The following is a 19,067-nucleotide window of genomic DNA, read 5'->3' as shown; positions in this document are numbered from 1 at the left end:
TGGTCAGTGTTTTCTCTGACATCAGCATCCTGCTCCCAAGTATCATCACTGCTTCTGAGTTCAGTTCAGGTCAGTCCCTGGAGAATTTATTGAGTGCCTCCATTGCATCAGCCCTGCTCCCTTTCCTTCTGCCTCTTCTCCCATCCATCAATGGTCCATCCTTCTTCCTAAACTGAGGTCAGAAACCACCTCTCTCTGAGATGTTTCTTTCTGTGCTCAAAGTTTTGTGTTTTTTTGTGGTACGCGGGCCTCTCACTGTTGTGGCCTCTCCCGTTGCGGAGCACAGGCTCCGGAAGCGCAGGCTCATCGGCCATGGCTCACGGGCCCAGCCGCTCCGCGGCATGTGGGATCTTCCTGGACTGGGGCACGAACCCGCATCCCCTGCATCAGCAGGCAGACTCCCAACCACTGCGCCACCAAGGAAGCCCTGAGATGTTTCTTTCTGATCAGGCCCACCTGATCTTAACATTCTTATACACAATCTACTTAAACATTGATGAGCTCTGGTTTCATTGCTCTGTGTTAATTCTCCCTTGTCACATGTTGTTTTGTACATGTTCTTGCCTGTCCCCACAACTAGGTCATACATGCCTTGACCCCATCCACATGCTCAAGTCTTATTTTTGTGTTTGATTCTCCTAACTCCCAGGGCCTATCCAGAATTCTGCAGAAAGCAGGTGCTCTGTCCATGCTACTGCAATTGTCCCCTCTCCTGGTATGGGAACTGTCTCAGCAGTATCTCTGCCCAGTCTCTCTTGGGTGTGCTGTAACTTATCTGAATCTCTTCAGCACACTCTTGAATTGTCTCTTTTTTTTTTTCTTTTAAAAAGAGATCAATAAAAAGAGTTTTATTTCTGTTTGCAAAGACGGCGTCATTGTTGTTGACTTTGGTAGTGGTTAGTCTTCATTCTGCCTCTCTAATCAGTAGAATCTCTTTTTCCCCATTAAGAAAAGCTTCAACAAAACTGATAAACCTCTAGCCAGACTTGTAAAGAAAAAAGAGAGAGAAGGCCCAAATAAATAAAATCAGAGATGAAAAAAGAAGTTATAAATGACACCACAGCAATATAAAGTATCAAATGAGATTGCTACAACTATATGCTAATAAAATGGACAACCTAGAAGAAATGGACGAATTCCTAGAGATGTACACTCTCCCATGACTGAATCAAGAAGAAATAGAAAATACGAACAGACCAATCACCAGTATGAAATTGAATCAGCAATTTAAAAAACTCCTAACAAACAAAAGTCCAGGACCAGACATCTTCACAAGTGAATTCTACTAAACATTTATAGAAGAATTAATGCTTAGCCTTCTCAAATTATTCGCAGAGAAAGGAATGCTTCCAAACTCATGCTGCAAGGCCAGGCACACTCTGATACCAAAACCAGACAAAGATATCACAAAAGAAGTAAATTACAGGCCAATATCACCAATGGACATAGATGAAAAACTCCTCAATAAAATACTAGCAAACCTAATCTAACAATACATTAGAAAGATCACACATCATGGTCAAGTGAAATTTATTTCAGGGATGCAAGGATTTTTCAATATCCACAAATCAATCAATGTGATACACCACATTAATGAATTGAAGAATAAAAGTCATTTGATGGTCTCAATAGATATAGAAAAGGCTTTTGACAAAATTTAACATTCCTTTATGACAAAAATTCTCAACAAAGTGGTTATAGAAGGAACATACCTCAACATAATAAAGACCATACATGACAAGCCCACAGCAACATCATGCTCAATGCTGAAAAGCTGAAAGCATTTCCTCTAAGATCAGAAACAAGACAAGGATGCCCACTCTCAACACTTCTAACCAACATAGTATTGGAAGTCCTAGACACAGCAATTAGACCAGAAAAGGAAATAAAAGGAATCCAAATTGGAAAGGAAGAAGTAAAACTGTCACTGTTTGCAGATGACATGGTACTACACATGGAAAATCTTAAAGATGCCACCAAAAAACTACTGGAGCTCATCAATGAATTTGGAAAAGTTGCAGGATACAAAATTAGTATGCAGAAATTGGTTGCATTTCTATACACTAACAACAAACTATCAGAAAGAAAAATTAAGAAAATAATCCCATTTACAATTGCATCAAAAAGAATAAAATATCTAGAAATAAATATAACTAAGGACGTAAAAGACCTGTACTTGGAAAACTATAAGACACTAATGAAAGAAACTGAAGATGACACAAACAGGTGGAAAAATATACTGTGCTCATAGATTGAAAGAAATAATATTGTTAGGGACTTCACTGGGGGCGCAGTGGTTAAGAATCCACCTGCCAATACAGGGGACATGAGTTCGAGCCCTGGTCCGGGAAGACCCCACATGCCACAGAGCAACTAAGCCTGTGCGCCACAACTACTGAAGCCCGTGCACCTAGATCCCATGCTCCGCAACAAGAGAAGCCACCACAGTGAGAAGTCTGCGCACTGCAATGAAGAGTAGCCCCTGCTTGCTGCAACTAGAGAAAGCCTGCATGCAGTAACAAAGACCCAACGCAGCCAAAAATTAAATAAATAAATTTATTTTTTTTTTAAAAAAGAAGTAATATTGTTAAAATGACCATACTACCCAAGTCCATCTACAGACTCAGTGCCATCTCTATCAAAATACCAATGGCAAAAAAAAAAAATACCAATGGCATTTTTCACAGAGCTAGAACAAATAATTTTAAAATTTGTATGGAAACACAAAAGACTCTGAAGAGCCAAAACAATCTTGAGAAAGAAGAACAAACCTGGAAGTATCACACTCCCTGATTTCAAACTATAATACAAAGCTACAGTAATCAAAACTGTGGTATTTTCACAAAAGCAGACACAAAGATCAATGGAAAAGAATAGAACAGCGGTACCCAACCCTTTTGACACCAGGGACCAGTTTCATGGAAGACAATTTTTCCATGGACAGGGGTGGGAGGATGGTTCAGGCAGTAATGCAAGCAATGAGGGCAATGTTTGAGGCAGTAATATGAGCAATGGTTCAGATGGTAATGCAAGTGATGGTTCAGGTGGTAACGCGAGCAATGGGGAGCAGCAGGTGAAGCTTCCTCACTCACCCACTGCTCACCTCCTGCTGTGTGGCCTGGTTCCTAACAGGCCACAGACTGGTACCAGTCTGCCGTACCAGTCTGCAGCCCGGGGGTTGGGGACCCCTGGAATAGAGAGTCCAGAAATGAACCCACACTTATATGAAGTGTGGGTTAACCTATGGCAAAAAATGCAAGAATATAAAATGGAGAAAGGAAAGCCTCTTCAATAAATGGTGTTGGGAAAACAGCACAGCTACATGCACAGGAATCACATTGGACTACTTTCTCACACCAGGCACAAAAATAAATCCAAAGTGGACTAAAGTCTTAAATGCAAGGCCTGAAACCATAAAACTTCTAGAAGAAAACATAGGCAGTACACATTTTGACATCGGTCTTAGTAACATTTTTCTTGGATATGTCACCTCAGGCAAGGGGAAAAAAAGCAAAAGTAAACAATTGGGACTATGTCAAACTAAAAAGTTTTTGTACCATGAAGGAAACTATCGATGAAAAGACTGTCTACTGAATGGGAGAAGAAATTTGCAAATGATATATCCAGTAAGGGAGATATATGGATATCTCCCTTACTGGATATATCATTTACAATATATATACATGTATATATGTATACATGTATATATGTATATATATAGCCACTTCTTCTTTATTCATCTATTGATGGGCTCTTAAGTTGCTTTCATATTTTGGCTACTGCAAAATAATGTTGCCATGAACATAGGAGTGCGTATATCTTTTTCTGCCATAAAAAGAATGAAATCTTGCAGTTTGCAACAACATGGATGGACCTAGAGGGTATTCTGTTAAGTGACGTAAGTCAGACAAAGAAAGGCAAATACTGTATGATTTCACTTATACGTGGAATCTAAAAAACAAAACAAATGAACAAACATAACAAAACATAAACAGAGTAATAGATACAGAGAACAAACACATCGTTGCCGGAGGAGAAGGGGTGAGGGGAGGGGAGAAATAAGCGAGGGAGATTGAGATACAAACTTCCAGTTGCAAAATAAATGAGTTGCAGGTGTGAAATGTACAGTGTGGGGAATAATACATAATATCTTTGTATGGTGACAGAGGGTGATTAGACTGGGTGATCATTTTGAAAGTATAGAAATGTCAAATCACTATGTTGTGTAACAGGAAGTAACATAGTGCATAGGTCAATTATACTACAAAAACAAACAAACAAACTCATAGAAAAAGAGATCAGATTTGTGGTATCAGAGGTGGGGGTTGGGGGAGGGGAATTGGATAAAGGCAGTCAAAAGGTAAAGACTTTCAGTTACAAGATAGTAAGTACTAGGGATGCAATGTACTACGTGATAAATCTATCACACACTGCTGTATGTTCTATGTGAAAGTTGTTAAGAGAGTAAAGAGTTCACAAGGGAAAACATTTTTTTCTATTTCTTTAATTTTGTATCTATACAAGACGATGGATGCGCCCTGAACTTATCGTGGCAATCATTTCATGACGTATGTAAGTCAAATCATTGTGCTGTACACCTTAAACTTATACAGTGCTGTATGTCAATTATATCTCAGTAAAACTGGAAGAATAAAAAGAAGAAAAGCTTTCTAAGGAGATGTCCTGGTCCCTACGGCTCCATAAAAAGTACCATAGACTGGGTGACTTATAAACAACAGATATTTACTTTTCATAGTTTTGGAGGGTGCCAGCATGGTTGGTGAGTGTCCTCTTCTGGGTTGCAGACCTCTCATTGTATCCTCACATGATGGAAGGCGCTAGGGAGCTCTGTGGATTTCTAAGAGCACTAATCTCATTCAGGAGGTTGCCACCCTCATGATCCAACAACCTCCCAAAGGCCCCATCTCCCAATACCATTACCTTGGATTAGGATTTCAGCATATAACTTTGAGGGGGGACACAAATGTTCAAACAATAGTAGGAGAGGAACAACAGTGGTAGCTAAAAGGTGTAGGGACATGTGTCAAAAGTTTCCAGCCCCAGAAACTCAAAACCATCTCTTCAGGTCATCTTGGGGAAGAGGAACCTGGGAAGATGAAAGCTGCCCCTGCCCCTCCCCCCACCCCCCTCAGTACCAGGGCTAGAAAGGTCATTTATAGCCAGTAGATGGCGCACAGTTAATGAATGGTCTCTAGACCTGAATGCCACTCATCTGGGGTTTGAATTTGGCTAGGAGTATTTCTAGGGTTTCCTTTTATTTTTTTTTAAGCATTTTTATTGGAGTATAATTGCTTTACAATGGTGTGTTAGTTTCTGCTTTATAATGGGGTTTCCATTTTTGAGATGTTTGCTTAGTTATTGTGAGCAATTTTTTTTTTTCATTTTGTGTCTTAATTAGCTGTTGGGAAAATAAGTTATATATTTATCTAGTCACTGCTAACTGCATGTTATTAATTTTAAAACATAGTTAATTCTCTAGCATATCGTAAACAATGACAGACTTATCCTCTTCTTCCATAGTTACAGCCTTATTTTTGTTAACTGTTTTATTGCACTGATTAGAATTTCTAGAGCAATGTTAGATAGTAAAGAAATGTCAGGCTTTTGGACATTCCTACTTTGTTCATGATTTAATAGGACTGCGTCTAGGACCTTACAGTTAAATATCATGCCATTAGCTGGTTTCAGATAAGCTGTTCTTAATCAAGTTAAGAAAGTGTTCTTCTACTACTAATTGGTAGTAAAAGTAAAAACAACAACAACCACAAACCGAGAATGGATATTGATTTTTATTGGATTGAATTTGGAAAGTTTTTTTGGAATAACAGATTGTGATGCTAGTTGGCATTTACTACTCTGTCATCTTTCTTTCCTAAGAACAGCAGATTCAAAGGTTAAGTAACGGTGAGCTTTCCAAATGCATTATTTAACGTTCTGAGGGCAGAGCAGGATTACTCAGCAAGATACAATACTGATAAAGGAACAGGATGCAAGGTTAAGCCAGAGGAAAAGAGGAACCTGTACTTGCTGTTTTATTTAAAAATTTTAAGGAAGTTGTTTATTACCTATAATTAAATAGCTCAGAGAGGCATTTAATCATAAGACTGTCAAACAGAACTCTACTACTGTTGATTAAAATCTTTAAAATTTTTTTTATGGAGAGAGACTTCATCACTTTCTCTACTGATATGCGCCAGTGTTTTCATACTTAACCTGGAAGTTCTTCCTAATCCGAATATTCCTTGCTGACATACAGGCATACTTTTTCTCCTATTTTCTTGTCAAAAAAAATAACCAAACACTAGTCCGCCTACAAAATAAGTGCAAGAATGCATAAGGAACTACGCCCCATTAAAAAGCCTAGAATTCACATGGCCACTTGGCTGTATTCCACTGGCTCAAAGACACCAGTGTTCACAAAAGTCCAGAAACCGGGCTTGTGGCTTTTTGGTTTGACATTGACATAATCTGTGGCTTCCTTTATGTTCTCATAGTCCAGGACAGAGTCATTTCTTCGTCTTCCAGGAGCTGAAAAGTCCACTTGTGTGTAGTTCACATCCTTGGTGGCCTTAGGGGAAAAAAGCAAAGAAATTTGGTCAAGATTCCTACCATGTTTGGAGGAGGTACTCAACTCTCACTCAAAGAGGCTCGCCCTAGGCTGGATGGGAAAGAACCTGGGTCCCAGGTAGCTGTGTCTGAGAGCTGGGTCAGGGCAATGAGGAATATTGCTCCTTGTGCCTGTGGGAATGAATGGGTTTAAGGAAGAAAGACGTGGAGACTTAATCCAAGTGAGGTCAGGACTCAGAGTGGACCTTGGTCAGTGACTGGGACATGGGAGAAAGGGGTTTCCCGTTAGCACCTTCATTTTTATAGCTCACTCAGACCCACTTTGTTTTGATGCTCTGTGCTGATACGGGCCTGGGAATGAAAGCCCAACCACCCTCACCTAAAGATGATGTAATGCCTCCAGAAGCACCTCCTTCCTTACTCCCGTCTCTGGAGCCACGGTGACCCCAGACTGCATATGGAGGGCTCGGATCATTGGGAGTGTCCATTACCTGGTGGGTGGGAGGTGAGCTGTCTGAGCTGTCGGAGCTGTCTGAGGACGTGTCACTGTCATCTAGGGTGAAATAGAAACTGTTCTTCTTCTAAAGAAAGCCAAAGGGTGTAAAGAGAGGATAGAGGCAATGGAAGGGAGAATGAGATGAAGACAGAGACAGAACGAGGAACTCAAAGAGGAGTGGGGGAGAGAGATACAGAGCCCCCCAAAGAGGAAAAAGGAATAGAACGGAGAAAGAGGTGAGCCTCCCAAAATAATCAGGAACATGTCCAAGAGTCCAGGCACTGCTGCTTTGTCCAGCTCCACCTAAAAGTAATACCAAGCGCACCAGGCTGGACTGTGCTTGGGAAGGGCTATCTGCTGGAAGGGGAGTAGGCGGGGCATGCTGAGCCGCTGTGGCCCAAGGCAAAGAGCTCTGGCCCCAGAAATCACAGGCACAGCTTCTAATCTAAACCTGTCACTAACGCCAGGTAGGTTACATTCCTTTTTGTGCCCTGGTCTTGTCCCCTGTAACACAGAAGGTTGGACGATGATCTCTGAGGTCCCTGCCAACCATGGAGTCTTTGATTCTGACCAGGCTTCAGGGAAGCATCAGGATCAGGGGTTGTGGCGAGGCCCATGCCTCTCCCCTTCCATTGAGACCATGAGTTCATGCAAATGGCATCTTCCGATTCCCACATGCATTGAGGCCTTATCTTGGTGGCGAGGAAGGCTGACAACCAGATTTCTCCAACTGAAAAGATAAAATTTAGAAGGACGGAGCAAACTCAAATCAACCAAAAGATGAAGCAGTGGAAAGAGCAATCTCTGGTGAGTGACTCTCTTGCTGTGGAAGCGGCAGTTTCCACTATGTGAATAGTGACCTGGTGGGTCTCCCAAGCTGAAAGAGAGAGAAAACGAGAACGTGATGTCCCTGTTGGTTCACTTGCCAGAGGGGGATAGAGATGTGAGCCATCACCAAGACTCAGATTTATTAAAGTGCCCAGATGCCATGGCTGGGGGCAGACAGAGGCAGTTGAAATCTCGGCTCCACCACTAACGGGCAGGCAGAAGAAGAGATGCCATAGTATCACAAAGACAGGAGCAGAGACAGCCCCCGGTCCTCCACGGCAGCCGTTCACACATGACCAAAGCTAGAGAAGAACTTAGACCCACACAAACCCAATGCAATCTGCCCCACTGGATAGGATGAACAACCTTCTGAAAATGGGGGCCTGGCTTGGCCTGTACTGGGGAGGGTGTGAGGAATCCTCGGGCTAGTGGTTTGGGTAGGACAGACTAGGGCTGCTGCAGGGAGGCTCCCCGGGAGTCCAGACAGAGCAGAATAAGCTTTGTGACACGTTCTCCCCCCACCCCTGTACTCACGTGGGTAACGGGGCTTAGGCACGGGTGTGCTTCTCTCTTCCCTAGGCTCCTTCGTCTTCTTGGCAGCAGGCGGGCAGCAGTGGGCAGGGCTGGGCCTGGGGACCTTGTGCTTGGCCCTTTTCAGTATCCGCTCATTCTCCTTAGCTAGAAGGGACAGGGCAAGAGTCAAAAGTGAAAGTTCGCTAGGTCAGGCTCATCCTATCCGTGAGCACAGCTCTCATTAGAGAAAATTGACAGAGGGATCTCCTCAAACCTCAGCACTCCTCTGCTCAGAACCCTGCAATGCCCCTCGCCTCACTTGGAGTAAAATCCAAAGTCCCAGCCTGAAGGCCCTCTGGGCCTCACTCCTCCTTCCTCTCCCTGCCCCACCTCAGCTCCAGCCACCCAGCCCCTTTGCTTCTGCTGTTATGAACAAACTCTCCTGGCTTATGGCCTTTGTAGGTGTGGCTCACTTCCTCACTTCCCTCAGGTTTAGACTCAAGTGTCAGCATCTCAGGGATGCTAACCCCCATCCAATTCATATCGCCTTGCCTTGCTTCATTTTTTTTCTCCCTAGCACTTACCGTAACCTAACACACATTTTACTTGTCCGCTGTCTGTGTTACCCATAGAATGTAAGGTCCATAAGTGCAGGGATTTTTATTTTGTTCCCTGTTGTATTGAATGAATGATTGACTAGAGTAGCTTAGACATACACCATCTTGCCCAATCCCTTGTCTTAGAACAGCCAAAGCAGTTTTATTTTCCTTAATTGTAATGTCTTCCCTGGACCGAGCTTCCTACTTTCCTACTGCAAATCAGCTCAGGAATTTAAGCTAATTTCTTAGTCTAACCATACCATTCGCCCTTCTGTTGTAATTCAAGGCCATTTCTTCACATTAAGTCCCTTGGCAGGGATGAAGGAAATTCACCAGGCTCAGGTTAAGTGAGCGCACCCTCAGGAGCATCGCAGCAGCTTGTCTCTAGGCAGAAGCTTGTCTGGGCAGTGGAAAGACTCTGAGCCATCATTCCCAACCGCAGATAGGTTGGGTCAGGGTGGGGATTACCAGCTTAGACGTTGGTGGGGTGAAGGGGCATCTGGCCAGGGATTCCTCAAGTAGCGATATTCGGGGGCTCCAAAGGGGGCTCATCTTGCTGCAGGCTCGGGAGTGGTCCCTGAGGGGAACCGGGAGGGAAGAGGATGTTGAGCCAGTTACCCATGTGCCTGCTGAGCAGGTAGTTGACGGCTGCGAGGAGGCAGGCCTGCAGTACCAGAGACACCGCTGCGATCACTATTCCGTGCCAGACCTTCATTTCTCTGTTGGGAAACGAGGAAATCAGGTTAGAGGTTGCAGAGGTACCGAGATGGCTGCAAACCCACCCCTGCCCCAAGCCAGAGGCAGCCTGCGGGTGTTGCTGTGCGTCTTGGGTCTCTTCCCTCTCAAATGGGAAGGCTTTAGGGGCCGGGGAGGGTGATGTGCACACTTAGAAGCTGGCTACATCCATCAGCCTGATGGGAACCTGGGCTGGCTCTTCCCGGGCCACTCACTCCGTCAGCATGACAAGTTCCTCGCAGGGCTGTCACAGGTCACGAGAGGGGCTTGGGCTCTCTCAGGGGCAGCAGGAAGAGACGTGGATGGAACCACTGGGGGTACCTCGTGTCCAGGCAGCACCAAGAGCGGGACTGCCCTGGAGACCCACGGAGGCGAGGCAGTGGGTCAGGACTCCTGGGCAGTCTTGGCTGCTAGAGGGTCGTTTGCTTTCCTCTCCCCAGATTCCAGTTTTTGAATCTACAAAATAGGCAGTAACAATATTAGCACCTGCCAACCGGTGGGTACTCGCTCGCTGCCCGCCACAGGGTTGAGCCCCCGGCACACCCGCCATCCTACCTGATTCGCACAATCCCGTGACCTAGATGTCACTACCTTCCTTTTATAAGGAGCAATGTGAGGTCTAGAGGGCTGAGGGAGGAGTCTGAAGCCATACAGCCAGGCCTGGATTTGAGCTCTACATCCAAGCCTACACCTCCAACCATTCATCTCTGCTCCGGGAGCCTTACCTGCTGCTGGAAGCACAAAGAGGTCTAACAGGAGCAAACACACTGAGGGAGATTCTGTGAAGAAGCCCAGTGTCACACACACACACATGCACACACATTCACCCACACCCTCCGTGCCTTCATTGGGCTTTAGGCCTAGGACTGTGAACGCTGTTCCACCCTCATGAATATGTTTATTTTAAAATTAGCATATCAATGCCATCAACATGGTGCTGAAAAGGGATAAATTAGGAGTTTGGGATTAACAGATACGAATTACTATATATAAACTAGATAAACAACAAGGTCCTAGTGTATAGCACAGGGAACTGTATTCAACATCCTGGAATAAACCATAATGGAAAAGAATATGAGAAAGAATATATATATATATATTCTGAATCATTTTGTTGTGCACCAGAAACTAACACAACACTGTAAATCAACTATACTTCAATTAAAAAAAGTTTTTTATTGTCAAAAAAAAAATGGTGCTGAATATGAAGTTTACTGCAAGAAAAAGTCAGGATGGTTTCAAAGCCTTTGAAATGATGTTTACTCAGCACGAGATGGGGCCGCAAGAAGGCCCACTGTCCTCCTGCAGATGGTAAACATTGAAAAGGCTTTTATTTCTGGTAAGGCTTATTTTCCCAGTCAGCATTTCCAAGTGATAAGGGCAGTGTGGAATGTCCTGACATTTTTTTTTTTTGCGGTACGCGGGCCTCTCACTGTTGCGGCCTCTCCTGTTGCGGAGCACAGGCTCTGGACGCACAGGCTCAGCGGCCATGGCTCACGGGCCCAGCTGCTCCGCGGCATGTATGATCTTCCCGGATCGGGGCACGAATCCGTGTCCCCTGCATCAGCAGGCGGACTCTCAACCACTGCGCCACCAGGGAAGCCCTGTCCTGACATTTTTGTTTCTGTGTGTGGTTCTCACACTGGGGCTATCCAAGATCAAACCTGGACCAAGTTGGGAGAGAGGGGAGGCAGGAACTGGGGAGGGAGGCTGTGGGGTTCGCCACCACTGCCTCTCCAGGGCTGGGTGTTGGCCAGCTGGAGGTTGCCAGGAGCTCTTCTTCTTTGCTTAATAGATCATAAACTTATTTCCAGATCAGAAAACCTTCATTAAACAGCCTCAATCTGGGGCCCACAGGCCAAATTTGATGCCTAGATGACTTTGTTTGATAATGTGCTTTAAGGATTTGTATGCGGATGCCCTGAGGAGGGCCATGTACTTTTCAGTCCCTGATTGATCCCTGAAGGCATCTGAGTTTACCCCCTTCAGCTTTTTGCATCATTTAAGATTACCACTATTCCATTTTATTAGTATTTTTTAGTACTCTTGACATTCAGAGACAGGCAGTTCCTTGTCTAGAATTGTGTCCTGGGGGACCACCAATAACAGGTGTAACAGGTTAATGCAACAACTAAAATGACCAAAAATGACCCCACACATTTCCAAATGTCCCCGAGGCAGTCACTTTTTCCCCCAGTTGATAATCACTGCATTATATAAATGTTCCATTATTTTAAAACCAATATCTTGGGCTTCCCTGGTGGCGCAGTGGTTAAGAATCCGCCTGCCAATGCAGGGGACACCGGTTCGAGGCCTGGTCTGGGAAGATCCCACATGCCACGGAGTAACTAAGCCCGTGCACCACAACTGCTGAGTCTGCGCTCTAGAGCATGCGAGCCACAACTACTGAGTCCACGTGCCTAGAGCCCATGCTCCGCAACAAGAGAACCCACCGCAGTGAGAAGCCCGCGCACCGCAACGAAGAGTAGGCCCCGCTCGCTGCAACAAGAGAAAAGCCCGCGCGCAGCAATGAAGACGCTACACAGCCAAAAATAAATTAAAAAAAAAAAAAAACCAATATCTTATTTTGTCTCTTTATACAAAACTATGTTGCCTATACATCCTTCTATCATTTTAATATACTGTGAGCACCTTACTAGCCAAATGACACACAGTACCTGTGTCAATATATAGCATAAAAGTCAAACAGATCTCAATATAGATCCAAGTTCTGTTCCCTTCTAGGTGTGAATTATTGAACTTCTCAGTGTCTCAGTTTCTGTACCTGTAAAATGGGGACAATGATAGTATGTACCTCACAGAGTTCTTGTGTGGGCTTGAGGAGTTATGTTTACAAAGACCTAAATACAACGGCAGGCATGTGGGAAGCACTCAGAAATTATTAGGTATTATTCAACCCTAAAACACTGCACCAAGATGATGACTAGAGTTGAGCTATTAAAATTGGGTCTGTCTATTTTTGGAAACTTAGGCATTCATTTTGAGTAGTTTGAAAATAAAATCTGGGCAGGATGAGGTATGAAAATGATGACAGATATCATTATTTAAGTGGCTAATGGCCCGTAACCTCAATGAGCAGGTTGTTCCTCAGGGTCTAATTGCAGATTGCTGATCAGACAGTCAGCAGAAACATCTGCTCAATTGTGCGCGCACACACACACACACACACACACACACACACACACACACCCCAAACAACCGGGAAATGAGCAATTTGATGTAACTATGATCAGAAAAAATGCCTGGACCATGTGAGAGTTTTGTACACTTCATTCCATCATCAAGATGGGACTGTCCTGCCCTGCCCTCTTTCAGGTTTGGATACCCAGCCCCACATTAATGCAGTGTCTTGCCAGCTGCCTCCAAACCACACGTGGGCAGAGGGCTAAGAACATTTCTTCCGTTTACTTCAGACCTGGTGGAAACCCTGAGCCTTCCAGATAGGGCTGAATTCCATTTTCTTGTTTCCCCTTCTCTTGATAAAGGAGCTCTCTTGTGGCCTTTCTAGTAGGTACAGCATAACAAAAGAGGTGAAATAATAAAAGCACACCTTTTCCTGTCTGAGGCCTGCTTTCTTTGGTTAGATATATTCTGGGAAGAGTGCACAAGAGAAGATGATTTATGTGAAAATCATATGGATTAAAGGAATCCTAATCAATATTGCTAAGCTGACTTGATCAACCTTTCAAAATTAAGTAGCTTTAAAGGTTTTTTTTATGAAGAGTTTAAAAAGATTTTTTGGCAGCGTTCATCAGCTTATTGTCTTTAAAATGAAGAATTTGAGCTATAAGAGAACAAGACAGGGAGATGAGAGCCAGGCTCCTCCGCCTGGCTCTGTCACTTGCCAACTGTGTGACCTGGGACAGGTAGAAGTCCTTTCTAGGCCCAGCACTTGACAGTACTCCTAAGGCTCTTTCTAGCCCTCAGCATTCTGTTCTTTAAAGACTGGAGGAGGGGAAAGGGAAGCATAGCTCGATGGAAATTGAATATTTTGAAAGAAAAAAATACTTCTTTCCATTTTATAATATCAACCAGCCTCCTTCATATTACTAGACTTTTCTCCCCTAATTGAATATGCAGTTTTGAAGAATCAAGAAAAGGAGGAAACATAAATACACCAAACTAATAATGAATATAACCACAGAAACAGAGAGGGTGAAAAACTGTGAGACTCCTGAGATTTTCTTTTTGTGAAATATCAATAAAATTATTGATTTCCTAGAAAAATATAATTAGCAAAACGGATTCCATAAGGCACAGAAAAATTAAACAGACTAAAACCGAAGCAAAATAACAAGAAAACAATTTGGGATCCAAGTTCAGTTCCCCTCTAGCTGCTAGGGGCAGAGAACTTGGAGTCAGACAGCTTGGGTTCACATCCCAGTTCATCCTCTGCATGAGCTGGGTCTACTTATTTAAGCTCTCAAAGCCTCTGTTTTCTTGCCTGTAAGATGAGAGCAGTAATAACTAATTCTCAGGATTAGATAGATGAATATAAATGATACCTACTTCTGTGAATGAAATAAGATGCAGTAGGAGAAGCAGTTATTCTAGCTTTTGTCACAAAGTAATAAGCATCCTATAAATGACAGCTATTATTATTTAGAAATTAAAAGCATTATAAAAACTATGTACTCAGGGCTTCCCTGGTGGCGCAGTGGTTGAGAGTCCGCCTGCCGATGCAGGGGACACGGGTTTGTGCCCCGGTCCGGGAAGACCCCACATGCCACGGAGCGGCTAGGCCCGTGAGCCATGGCCGCTGAGCCTGTGTGTCCGGAGCCTGTGCTCCGCAACGGGAGAGACCACAACAGTGAGAGGCCCACGTAACACACACACACACACAAAAAAACTATGTACTCAAAATTTGTGTCCAGATAGTTTTACAAATGAGTCATTTGAAATTTTTAAAGAGCACAGGGCACCAAAAAAAAAAAAAAAAAAGGAAAACTCTCCAGGCTCATCTCATTTATGAATACAGAGGTAAATACATAATATTATATCAAAAGTTACTCCAGGGGACTCAGGCTCCCTGACTTCAGACTATAATACAAAGCTACAGTAATCAAAACAGTATGCTACTGGCACAAAAACAGAAATATAGATCAATGGAACAGGATAGAAAGTCCAGAGATAAACCCACGCACCTATGGTCACCTGATCTATGACATAGGAGGCAAGAATGTACATGGAGAAAAGACAGTCTCTTCAATAAGTGGTGCTGGGAAAACTGGACAGCCATGTGTAAAAGAATGAAATTAAAACACTCCCTAACACCATACACAAAAATAAACTCAAAATGGATTAAAGGCCTAAATGTAAGGCCAGATACTATAAAACTCTTAGAGGAGAACATAGGCAGAACACACTTTGACATAAATCGCAGCAAAATATTTTTTAATCCACCTCCTAGAGTAATGAAAATAAAAACAAAAATAAGCAAATGGGACCTAATTAAACTTAAAAGCTTTTGCATAGCAAAGGAAACCATAAACAAAATGAAAAGACAAACCTGAGAATGGGAGAAAATATTTGCAAGTGAAGCAACTGACAAAGGGTTAATCTCCAAAATATACAAATAGCTCATGCAGCTCAATATCAAAAAAACAAATAACCCAATCAAAAAATGTGTGGAAGATCTAAATAGACAATTCTCCAAAGAAGACATACAGATGGCCAAAAAGCACATGAAAACATCACTAATTATTAGAGAAATGCAAATCAAAACTGCAATGAGGTATCACCTCACATGGCTCAGAATGGCCATCATCAAAAAATCTACAAACAATAAACACTGGAGAGGGTGTGGAAAAAGGGAACCTTTCTACACTGTTGGTGGGAATGTAAATTGGTACAGCCAATAGGGAGAACAGTATGGAAGTTCCTTGAAAAACTAAAAATAGAACTACCGTATCATCCAGCAATCCCACTCCTGGGCATATACCCAGAGAAAACCATAATTTGAAAAGACACATGCACCCCAATGTTCACTGCAGCACTATTTACAATAGCCAGGACATGGAATCAACCTAAATGTCCATCGACAGGAATGGATAAAGAAGATGTGGTATATATATATATATATACACAATGGAATGTTGCTCAGGCATAAAAAAGAATGAAATAATGCCATTCTCAGTAATATAGATGGACCTAGAGATTGTCATACTGAGTGAAGAAAGTCAGGCAGAGAAAGACAAATATCATAGAATATCACTTATGTGTGGAATCTAAAAAAACAAAAAGGTACAAATAAACTTATTTACAAAACAAATAGAGTCACAGACGTAGAAAACAAACTTATGGTTACTGGTGGGGAATGGGAGGGGGCGGGGAGGGATAAACTGGGAGATTGGGATTGACACATCCACACTATTATATATAAAATAGATAACTAATAAGGGCCTACTGTATAGCACAGGGAACTCTGCTCAATACTCTGTAATGACCTATGTGGGGAAAGAGTCTAAAAAAGAGTGGATATATGTATATGTATAGCTGATTCATTTTGCTCTACAACTGAAACTAACACAACATTGTAAATCAACTATAGTCCAATAAAAGATTTTTTAAAAATTAAAAAAAGTTACTCCAGGGATATACAGGAAATTAATTATTACAATAATAAAAGCTAACGTTGAGTATCTGCCATGTGGTTTATTTATCTTCTTGCTCTACAAGAACAGATATTATTGCCATTTCCTAGATGAGGACACCAAGGCTTGGAGAGGTTGACCAATTTACCCTGGTCCCCCCACTGGAAGAGTCAAGGTTTTTTTTTTTTTTTTTTTTAATTTATTTATTTTAGTTTTGTCTGTGCTGGGTCTTCGTTTCTGTGCGAGGGCTTTCTCTAGTTGTAGCAAGCGGGGGCCACTCTTCATCGCAGTGTGCGGGCCTCTCAGTGTCGCGGCCTCTTGCGTTGCGGAGCACAGGCTCTAGACGCGCAGGCTCAGCAGTTGTGGCTCACGGGCCTAGTTGCTTTGCGGCATGTAGGATCTTCCCAGACCAGGGCTCAAAACTGTGTCCCCTGCACTGGCAGGCAGACTCTCAACCACTGCGCCACCAGGGAAGCCCCAAGGGTCAAGTTTTAAACTCAAGCCCATTTGACTCAAAAGTCTAATCCTCAATCATTACAAGGAGCTGCCTTTTATATACTATAAATACAACATGGATAAATCAAATATTTTAAATGAAGCTGGAAGTTTCTCCAACCTATAATAATAATACTGAATATTTATTGACCATGTTCTCTGTGTACTTTCACATGTATTAATTCATCTGATTCTCACAACCACCTTAGGAGGTAGGTACTATTATTATTTCCATTTTACAGAGGACAAAACTCAGACACAGAGAAGTACGTTGGCCAAGATAATGAGAAGAGTTAATGAGGCTTTGTGCCCAGACAGGCTGGCGCTGGAGCCTCAGCCAATAACTGATGCAATGGAGCAAGGAAAAGTCAAGTTTATTCTTATTTGCAAAAGATGTGATTTTATACCTAAAAATCCCAAAAGAATCAATTGAAAAACTAGTGAAATTAATGAGACTGCTCAGGAAAGTCCCGAGGGCATGATAAATATTCTAAAATTACCAGCCATTCTTTGCTGGTACTTATTGCCATTAATAGCAATAATATTGCTATTATTCTAGCAACAACCAGTTAGAAAATGGAATTGGGGACAGGGGGAGCCAGGAACCTTAGCAAACATCGCAACAGATATATCTAAGAATAATTTTAAATATAAGAATTATTTTGAAGAAAATTTTAGAAATTCACTGAGAAATCTAAAAGACTTTAAAAAAGTCTTTGAAAGAAAGACATCTCATGGGTTTCAGATTGGGAAGCTAAAAGACTAAATATAAATCACTTTGAAATTGATTTATTGGTCCAATATAATTCCAATCAAAATTAGAATGAGAATTTTCTACACCTCAAAATTATTCAAAAATTTATCTGGGGAAAAAATAATAACAATCCAGAAGGGTTGAAACTTGTTTGGAAAGGAATTGTGACAAAGTGGGTTCCAGACATACCACTTTTTAAAAGTAGTGTAGACTTGTAAAATATAACTACATATAACACATATATTATAAAAGTGGTTCACGAAGCAGGGTGAGGAAAGGAAAGGGTTATTTAAGAAATTTTACACACAAGATAATGAATTCGCTACCTATAGGGAAAAAGAAAATATCTTTGATTCAGACACGATATGACAAAATAAATTACAAAGGGATTAAGGACGTAAATATTTTTAAATTGAGACATTAAAATTAGAAGGAAATAGGATTGGATATTCACATATTCAATAATATTTATTAAATCCCCAGATGAGAGAAAACTTTCTCAGTTTATGTGCAACAGAAGAAATCACAAAGCAATACAAGAAAAATAGATTTGGTTCTAAAATATTAAAACTTAATATGTTAAAATAAAATTTAAAGGCAAACAGACAAAAAAACTAGAGAAAGTATGTGCAACACAATTTTAAAAGATTTTACGTTTTGTTTTTACAAAAATTGTTAAGAAAAATCCTAGCACTCCCCAAATGATAAATTGGTAAAAGGCGAGGAATAGACAATTCAACAGACAATTTGGAATGAGATCAAAGGCGTTATTGCAAGGTAGTTCTACCCACTGTGGATTATAAAAGTGAAAAATGGAAAACAATCTGATTGAAAAACAAAGATTAAATAAATTAGGGCAAAGGTATAGGATGGAATATTATACACCTAAAATTATGTTTAGGAAAAATTAATCTAAGGAAGGAGTCTTCTGTGAAAAAGTACAAGACAGTTATATTTAACTTGTACTTTATCAGTATATATATATATATATATATATATATATATATATACAGTATACAATATACAATATGATCACAACCCTGTAAAAAGTAAATATAAAAAGAATGAATATTTGTAAAGAAAAAAAAAACTCTAGGTCATTAAAATTTTTTTGTCTATTAGTTTAATAACCCCCACGCCTCAATTCGCCTGATTCAGTTAATCAAATCCAGAATAACTCATTGATAATTATTTTGCGTATCAAATATAAATTTTCTCATGAATATACATTTATGAAAATTAAATTGGGGAATCTATTTTCAAAACGGGGAAACGGAAGAAAATATACCTAAATGTTAACAAAACTAGGTACTGAAATGTTCTGGATGATTTTTTCCAATCAGGAAAATATTTTAAGAGTATGGAAACAAGTCTAGAATTTCTGAGTAGCTTAAATTAGCGTGAGACCAAATTTATCTACATAAACATTTTATTTACATCTAAAT

At 41.6% G+C, this 19,067-nt stretch overlaps 1 protein-coding gene across 1 annotated transcript; it reads right to left on the bottom strand.

Annotated features, from left to right (window-relative positions):
- Positions 1-6,388: 6,388 nt before the first annotated feature.
- Positions 6,389-9,985, bottom strand: RHEX (regulator of hemoglobinization and erythroid cell expansion). The gene is made up of 5 exons (XM_030872821.2): positions 9,975-9,985; positions 9,643-9,743; positions 8,447-8,590; positions 7,080-7,141; positions 6,389-6,589 (listed from the first exon to the last, which is right to left on the bottom strand). The coding sequence occupies exons 1-5, from the start codon at positions 9,983-9,985 to the stop codon at positions 6,389-6,391; spliced, it is 519 nt and encodes a 172-aa protein (XP_030728681.1).
- Positions 9,986-19,067: the final 9,082 nt, after the last annotated feature.

The sequence above is a fragment of the Globicephala melas genome, chromosome 1 (genome assembly GCF_963455315.2).
Source record: "Globicephala melas chromosome 1, mGloMel1.2, whole genome shotgun sequence".
Taxonomy (NCBI): Eukaryota; Metazoa; Chordata; class Mammalia; order Artiodactyla; family Delphinidae; genus Globicephala; species Globicephala melas.
This window is presented reverse-complemented; position numbering and strand designations above follow the sequence as displayed.

Bases quoted from the DNA above. Each gene is read 5' to 3' on its own strand.
- RHEX (XM_030872821.2), bottom strand. The intron at 8,591-9,642 runs GTAACTGGCTCA...TGTCCCTTCTAG, and splicing joins CCTGCTCAGCAGGCACATGG to CTAAGGAGAATGAGCGGATA. The intron at 7,142-8,446 runs GTGAGTACAGGG...ATTTCACCCTAG, and splicing joins GCCTAAGCCCCGTTACCCAC to ATGACAGTGACACGTCCTCA.